Raw genomic sequence first — 8,689 nt, 5'->3', positions numbered from 1 at the left:
TCCTGATGTTTCTTTTTGAGGTTCCTTTACGTTGAAAAAGCGTGTCGTCATCGTGATGTAACTTCAGCTGTTTGAAAAATGTTGACAGACTGCGACTCTTCCTTCAGTCAGATTTAGAGGGTTCAGGTGATGATGTGATTTGCCTCGGGCAGCTTAATGTCCTAACAGGTTTGATGTTTGAGGAAGGTGGTGAATCTTCCTCAGAGCTGCCATTTGTTTGTTGAAGTAAATCCAACAGTCTACCTGGGTGTGGTGACGGTTGACTAAGTAATCAATCCGTTTCCACGGCCTCTTATTAATCCCTGTATCCCATTCCTCTCCACACACTGTGACTGCCGTGCAGCTTCCCTGGGAGGGTGTGTAGCCTACATGTATTCTGGTACGGCTGATAGTTTGTGCACATCTGATTTTGTTCCTGAGATTATAAAGCTGGCTTTGCCTCTCAGGTTATTACCAGAGAGCTGCACACAGAAGGATGTAGCTCGCTGCTCATTTTTCTGCTTTCTAGTCACTCTCAGGTGTCATAGCTGGCTAGCCTTGGATTTGCATGGTGTTCCGGGAGTGTTATTTGAATACAGGATAACTGTGTTGCACATTATCTCTGATCCCTCAAATGATTTTCACCTGAGGCCACAGTCACACCGTTCTACATCCTGCTCCGACAGGAAAGTGAGTCATAAAAACACACAGAAACAGCTAGAAACGTTTGTTTACAGTGCTGGGCTTAGACAAACAATAACCTGAGTTTTATCTTTCAGGTACGAAAGACAGTGTTCACTATGTGACTTTACATAACTTTATTCCAAAGTAAGTTATAAAAATACATGAACTCAAGCAAAAATACAGCAGAGTGACCAAACAGACTTTAAATAAATAATTTAAAACAAAAAGAAAATTCCTGTGACTTTGTTATTAACTAAAGAAGCCCGAAGCCGACATACATCCATACATTTTTAATTACTTTAATTTCTTCAGGAAACAAAGCTGGTTTTCTCATGACAGCAAATTAATGTGAGCTGTTTTCTGAAGATCTTGACTATCTATTCCAGTTATCTGAATATTACAAAGATTATTTTATTGTGAAAACAGGATCATTTTCACTGTGACAGACCAGACCAGGACATGTCACTCTTCCAGTTCAGTTAAACTTATTTCTGTAATAGTTTTTATGCTTTTACAACTCTTAATTTATGAGATTTGATCGTCTCACGTTATGTCTACACCTTGTGAAAACATTAACACTCACTTGTTATTGCAGGAAAACAGAGTTAATAAAATGTATGGAAGCAAGCCCGCTCAGGACTTCTGTAATCAAAAACTAAATTGCATAATTAGAGTAAATAAGGCATTGCCACATCTGACATTCATCCACAGGCAAACAGGTAACTAACAATAAATTAACTAATACACTTTAATTCACTTCTTCATGATACAGGATGCATTTAATTTGATTAAACAGCCTTCAACCAGAGTTTTGATGTCACTACTTCTTCATTTCCTCTGCGAAGGCTATCCAAAACGTACCAGACACTTAAATAACGTCAACATGAACATGTAATTAAACTAGACATTGATTTGAACGTCTTCAAACACTGAGGCTAAAGTTTCGGCTTCATGCCGTGCTGGCTCTCGTGATGTCTGCGGAGATCCACTTTACGCTGGAAGCCTTTCGAACAAATGTCACATCCAAACGGTTTGAAGCCGGTGTGTTTCCTGCTGTGGGTGATCAGGTTGGAGCTTTGGCTGAAGGCTTTACCACACACCTGGCATTTGTGAGGCTTTTCTCCTACAAATTAAAAACACCAGAAGAAGAAAATAAAGTGAGGAATCAACACATAACAAGTAACAAGAGTCAGCTTTCTTTCCCCCGCTTCTCAGGAATCCGGTTCCTCATCTGTGCCACACATGGAGCTTTTTAGAGGAAAGATATCATTTGCATTGATGTCTATGGCTGAAGAATCATGCCATTGTTCAGATTTGTCAAACATTTATGACAACAAATGTCAACGGCATAGACTTCCTTTTACGGAGCTCTGCGAGAAGCAGGAAAACCAGATATGCAAATCTATAGGACATTTGTTTAAGCTTCTTTTTCTGATTTATCAGCAGTTATATTACTCCTGGAAAAAAATCCTGCATGCTGCACCTGGAAAGCAGCAAGTGGAGCTAATGTCATAAAAATATATCCACCCATTGTAAATCAATCATGCATATTACGGGCGTACCTGTGTGAATGTACGTGTGCTTCTTCATGTCAGACTTCTGGTGGAACCTCTTGCCGCAGTACTGGCAGGGGTACGGCCTCGTGTCTGAGTGGATGAGCAGGTGTGTGGAGAGCGTGGAGGAGCGCTTGAAGGTTTTGCCACACATCTTGCACTCAAAGCTTTTTTCCTAATTAAAGACAAACATATAAAAAGAGTTAACAGATGGCAAAGAAGTTCAGCTTCAAATCTAATTTCTGCTCCTAAACGTAACTGTTAAAATGATCTCTCCAGAAGGTCAGATTAGTGGTTATTTTGATGCTTTTAATAATATTATTTGAGCCCCAACAGCAGATCAAGTGAACAAGTAGTCTGAATGTGTTTGCTGAGTATTCTAGACTTAGAATTAGAATTTTTAAACAAACACCAATAATGGTTCTTTGGCTGCTCTGGAAATATGAAAATTTGAACATCTCTAACTTCATGGTCAATTGGCAAAATTGGGGAAATCATGTGACATGATCAAAAACTCAATAACAACTACTAAATGAAAGTTATGGAGTCATTGTTCTGCTCGGTAAGTAATGTGATCATTTTAACGCTGGGGTAAAGTAATTTTAATTAAATTATTCTTTTTTAAATCAAGATATATAAGTTGACTTGCCGTCACCATTCGTCCACATCATCTAAAAACTGCTGATTGAATCCAAATCTGAACTTCTAAATTAAATTATTTCCTTATTTTAGTGAAGTAAAAAAAATAATGTACAAACTTAGAGCTCAAATCTTGAGGTCAGTTTATCTCATCATGAGGAGTACTGCTTACACTGTGAAAACAGCCCTGTAAATGGACCATGTGTGCGTTAAAACATAGTCCAGTTTGAACGTATGATTCTCATTTATCTTCTCGAGTTGATTTATGGAAGTTAACAGGAGTTATTTTCAGCTGTTAGCATGTTCGGAGGTAATCAGGCATAAGAGACAACACTGCGTCAAAAACCCAGTTAAGAAAAAAGCTTTTCACTGATCAACCACAGGAAGTAAAAACATCATACCTGCAACAGTATTTTGGCTAAACCTTCTTTAAATCAAGACACAATATATACAGAGCTGAAACAACGAGCCACATACGTATAAAGAGCCTTAGAACAAATCACAGTGACACTGCACTAAAAACAATTCTAGGTAAAGCTCTGGAGATAACTGAAAACATAATAATGCATGGAGCTATGTGAAATTAGCAAGAGCAGGTCAACTTGTCAGATAGTGGAAGCATTTTCTGCCAGAGATACTTTTTATAACACCATGGTGTCTCTTTTTTAGAGACCAGATTCTATTAAATGAATGACAAAGGCTTCACAGACTTTGTGCTCCACAGTATTCAGTAAGTAATGTTAGTTCCATTTTTTAGAGACTGAGTCATGAGTATGTTTGCTGTCAGCAGATGAAAATAATAACAATCTGTACTATTTCCACCCTTGTAGTTACCACAGGGTGTCGGCATTAATCAGGCAGAAAATCTAATGGAAACAGCTGCATTATGGGAAATGTAGGAACTCAGCCCAAACTAAATTCAGACATAAACAGTTCTAATATCTCTGCCTCTGCTGCTTTAAATGGTTTAACCTGTCAACCACAGGTCCTGAAATGTATAAAGCACAGGACTAAAATACTTGAAATGTTTTGAACATGTTATTTTGTGAATTACCTGAGAGTGGACATTCATGTGTTGCTCCAGACTGACGGCGTGGCCGAAGGTTTTTCTGCAGATGTTGCAGCCAAAAGGTCTTGTTCCACTGTGAGACCTCCTGACGTGGACCTCCAGCCCGTGTGGTGTGGAGAACACCTGAAGCACAGTTTCTTCATTAATGGAGAAAATTCAACTTTCAAATGTATGGCCTGTAATTGCTGCTGTTAATCTTCTTTAAGGTAAACATTGACATTTTAAACACTGCCTTGGAATAAGTGCCTTGATGAATTAAAGCTGTATGTGCTGGTATTCATCTTCTATTTGGTGCATACCTTGTCACAGGTGATGCAGTGGTAGGTGTTGGAGGTGGGGGAGTAATGGGTGCTGCAGTCCAGAGGCTGCTGAGGTGGCGGGCTGCAGCTCAGGTGGCTCGTGTACAGATTTCCGGCGTGCTGCAGAACTTTGGGACTAAAACTCATCTGACGAAGCTCATAGGAAGAGGTCACTGGGTCCCAGGCATAGGTTGGTTTGTAGTACGGAGGGAATCCTGCCATGTGAGGATCTGAAGGTGCACAGATACAGGCTTTTAAAACTTTCACTGTAATCTAAAGTTAGAGAGGGAGCAGAGAAATATGCATGGGCAGCTTACCACTTAGGTAGAATGGCTGTGTGAGAGCCATAGGGGGTCTGGTTGGCTCTGGGTGAGCAGGTAAGGGGCGCTCAAGCTCTGCATCCTCCTCCTCCTCAAAGGAGCAGCGGCCTGGAGGGGGAGACCGCTCCTCTGACTGAGGATCATCTGAAGAGTCTGTGTTGTGAACCTCTGCTGGAGCTTCTACAAATCCACAACAAATAAAGGTGTGATTGATTCAAGCAGAAGAAATTGCTCTGTGTGATTAAACAGCAAGTAAATATACTATTAAAACAAAACCCTGCAGAGGAGAACATTTTGTTTGAATACCATACAGTTGTACTGTGCCTAACCTAAAAGGTTGAGAATGACACATTAAAAAGTCATGATTCATAGCTGTCCTTTAAAAAACAAAACCTGCTTTTTAATCTAAATAAATGTTTTAAATCTATCAGCTTTGTCCACAATAAATAAAGATGTAAAGAAATTAAAGCACTATATTTTCAGTCCTTCCTTCATGTCCTTTCTCTTCAGTCTCACCTGAACACACAGGGGCCTGCAGCTCGTCTTCATATGACCTGTGAATATTGTGAGATGGTAGCCGCTTGTTTTTCACCAGAAATGACCGAGGCATGTTGGACCTGTTGTTACAAAAATAAAAGACAAGTCATTTTAAAGAGTTTGAAAAAACTCCTAATTCTATTGAACCGACTCAATTTAAAGCTGATATTAAACGTGTTAAATTGCACCTCATATTTAAAAAAAACAAGAGTTTGGACTGATTTTACTTTTCATAAAAAGGTAGATATATTTATCCTTATTGATTGACTTCTCTTCCATAATATGAAATCGAATTTATTACCATGTAACGCTCACGTTAAAGTCACGCGTTCATTAAATGATAGGACATTCTGTCTTTCAGTTAAACTTAGTTATAGAGGATTTAATTTAAATCAGCATATATGTCCTGTTGGACATGTTCACGGTTCAAAAGCTCGTTTAAGTAACAGAGAAAAACAACTTCAGCACAGCTGTCATCATTAATTCACTTTCAGCAGACTCACCGTTAACAGGCTCTTGTGAGGTGAAAGTTGAAGTTTGTTACAAATAAGGAAAGTCTCCTTCAGTTTTTTAATTCAATGTAGAAAAATGCGTCGCAGAAATCCTTTCCCTGAATCCCTGACAGCCCAAAAAGAAAAGCAGTGTAACACCATCACACTTGTTGCTCTTTCTTTTTCTCCTCCCTGATTTTCAATCAGATAATTCCGCAGGAGAATCTGACTGTGCGTTCAGCCAATGAGAGGCCGGCCTGCAGGTGCACATTTGCGTAGAACAACACACAACAAGGCCTGAGCTGGAACAGTTAGAACACCCAGAGCTCCAAGGCAAAATACTGTCAGGTTAAAGGCTGACAATTAGAGTTACATTTATGATAATGAGGCCTTACTCAGGCTACTTAAAGAGGGGGGGAAAATAGCGTTAAGCAGGCCTGTTCATGACAAAAGGATTTGAAAAAATATATAGGCCTATAAAAAGAAAATCGATGTTTAAAACTTTATGGAATTAGATTTGATTAAAAATTACAAACACGAGAATTTAGGTCAATGAAAAATCCTTCCAGATATTTCCACCATTCAATGTTTGATTTAAAAGATTTACTTTTCGACATGTGTATGACCGTATTGTGTGCAGGGTTTAAATTACCAAGCGATCATGAGACTGTTGCAGAACACACACACCAAAACACACACCAAACCAGTCTGTGAGATCAGCACTGTTGACTCAGTCTATGTATTAAAGCATAGTGATGTTACAGATTTCTTCTCATGGAGCTTCAGTGATGAAGCATTTAGATGAAAAAAGAGGAAAGAGGATAATGAGTCAAGTTATAAAAATCAAGAGGATAAATAATGTCATTAGTTTGTTGTTTTAAATATTATCTGCTTGTTAAACTTGGTCAAGTGAAAAAGTTCAGAAACTTTAAGAGGATTTGTGAGGAAAGAAGAACAACAGTGACATCTTGTGGACAGAATATGAGCTTTCAATCTTCCTCTGGAGTGGTCAGGTCTTCAAATATCTCTTAAACATTCATTCGTACATGATAAAAAGCTAATTTATTTATCATGCAAAACTCTATCTATCCATATTGGTCTTAAAAGCAATATTGTAAATGTTAAATTCTGTCATTAGACTTGTTATTGAAGATATAAAGAACTTTCACTGTTCACTGCCCTGTGAGGAGATTTAAGCTGGCTGTGAGACAGAATTAACTCAGAAGTGATTCCTCTTTATGACTTAAAGATGCAAACAAGACCATCTGCAGTAGAACTGACAATTACCACACTGTATTTTTAATGCTTTAAATCATTGCAAGGGGGGAAGTGTCCAACCAAATGATTTACAATGTGCTCAAGCAGCCTTCTTCACATCACAAATATTCACAGTAAGTGATACACCTGACTGTCAAAAGGGAGCAGGAGGAGACGTTTTGTAAGAAAGAAAAACCTGCCCAAGTACCAAACAAGATCTGCAAAGATGTAAGAAGTTCTGCTTTGTCCACATGGGGCGCCAAAATCAACACAGACCTAAGGTCGGTTTCACTGGTTGGCCATATTTTTCTGTTAGAGCAGTTTCTGTTTTTCTCTTGGGAAAGACTCCAGATTTTTTTCAGCTTTCTAATGATTGATTTTCAGTCAAATCCAGACGTTAAAAGCTTTTCAACTGTTACTGTTGTCAACTGTTCGTAACTGAGACGTGTTGCACACTCCAACTGTTACCACCAGAGATTAGAGCGGTTTCACATCAACCATAGTTTCTCACTTTTTGTTGTCTGGCCAAATACTCCATGATTAAATCTATCTGAATTCAGATGCCCAGATGTTTCCTCTTCTAGTTTTGTAAAGTTAGAACTGGTATACTTTGTGGATTGACTTAGTGTGAACCTACAGGTTCTTTTATTCACCTGCATGTCAAGTCCTCTGCTCTCATGTTTATTCCCTAAACCGTCACCTGGCTCCCTCTGCAGGAATATTGAGGACAGAACCACCAGCCTAAAACAGCTTCCTCCCAGAAACTGTGACACTGCTGAACACACAAACAATTCAAAACGTCCCCTCAAGTGAATGCTGCTAACACAGACGTAGCTCTCCTTTATTGAATCAGCACAGTGTGTTAACATGGAGTTGATAATGTGTGAAATCAGGCTGGTTATGTCACGCAAATATTTCACGCTGATGTTTGTTAGGCTGTTCGGTTTGTGATTAAATTTGTTCCCTTTAAATCTATTTGCTGAGGTGAGAAGTATTTATCCTGCACTGCAGACTGGATGATCTAACTAATTAGATTTCTGTGGAATGGAGGACAACAGTTACAAAAATAGAGAGCTGCAAAAAACGGGCATTTTGTTTGGAGAGGAACCCATTGCATAATACAATGATATTATGCTACATGAAATCAGCTGCATTCTCATGTTATAATAGTTTATGTATTGTTGTTGCTTCTAGTTTTTTTTTTGTTGCATTTTCTGTTAATCTGATAAACTGTGTACATGATCTCTGCAGCTTTTTAACCTATGGTAGCACCAAGAGACCTCATAGAAACATTTTAAGATTATGTTTTAGATCTGGATTGAGCTTTCAGCTGAATTTCAGCATCAAAGCCTTTTTTAAGACAGCATTTGCAGGTTTTTATCAGTGACCATGACGCATGACGCAACATCATAGTGTAAGATTTAAAATGGAATAAAAGTACAAATTCCCCCGTTAAATAAGTGTCAAGAAAACAATTAGTGGACACTACAAACAGTGTGTAATTGGTGGCTTTATACGGGACCTGAGAAACGAAATTTCATCCCATATCATGCGACAGCTTGTGTTGGTATGACAATAAAAAACCTTGAATCCTTGAACAGATATTTTAAGCTTACTGTGCACACAATAAGTTGGGGGGCAGAGCATTAAAGTGGCAATGAGGGGTTTGCCATTGGCAGCTAAAAACACAAATCAACAAACTGTGTTTCCCAAACAAAAAAACAAACAAATATTTGAATGAAATAAAAAAAAATCCATTGTGATCTTTTCAAAATTGTAAACCTAGTTAATTTTTACATATGAGTTTGTCTTTAGTTGCATCTCTCTGTTGTGCCCTCCATTATTTAGGATGTTGTCCTAA

General features: G+C 38.5%; 1 protein-coding gene across 1 annotated transcript; it reads right to left on the bottom strand.

Moving 5' to 3' along the window:
• Window positions 1-823: 823 nt before the first annotated feature.
• gfi1b (growth factor independent 1B transcription repressor) lies at window positions 824-6,012 on the bottom strand. The gene is made up of 7 exons (XM_034709870.1): window positions 5,584-6,012; window positions 5,060-5,160; window positions 4,541-4,723; window positions 4,224-4,453; window positions 3,910-4,047; window positions 2,226-2,391; window positions 824-1,786 (listed from the first exon to the last, which is right to left on the bottom strand). Exons 2-7 carry the CDS (start codon window positions 5,151-5,153, stop codon window positions 1,599-1,601), a joined length of 999 nt encoding a protein of 332 aa, XP_034565761.1. The 5' UTR covers window positions 5,154-5,160; window positions 5,584-6,012; the 3' UTR covers window positions 824-1,598.
• Between the last annotated feature and the right edge of the window lie 2,677 nt (window positions 6,013-8,689).

Source organism: Notolabrus celidotus, chromosome 19 (assembly GCF_009762535.1).
Source record: "Notolabrus celidotus isolate fNotCel1 chromosome 19, fNotCel1.pri, whole genome shotgun sequence".
NCBI lineage: Eukaryota > Metazoa > Chordata > Actinopteri > Labriformes > Labridae > Notolabrus > Notolabrus celidotus.
Note: the sequence above shows the minus strand (reverse complement) of the source record. Positions and strands in the feature narration are given on the sequence as shown.

What these genes read in the sequence shown, in the direction of transcription:
- gfi1b (XM_034709870.1), bottom strand. Translation starts at nt 5,153, where the DNA reads ATGCCTCGGTCATTTCTGGTGAAAAACAAGCGGCTACCATCTCACAAT. An exon ending in ACAGCCATTCTACCTAAGTG is followed by an intron (nt 4,454 to 4,540) that starts GTAAGCTGCCCA and finishes GTGCACCTTCAG; the next exon opens with ATCCTCACATGGCAGGATTC. An exon ending in GCACACGTACATTCACACAG is followed by an intron (nt 1,787 to 2,225) that starts GTACGCCCGTAA and finishes TTTAATTTGTAG; the next exon opens with GAGAAAAGCCTCACAAATGC.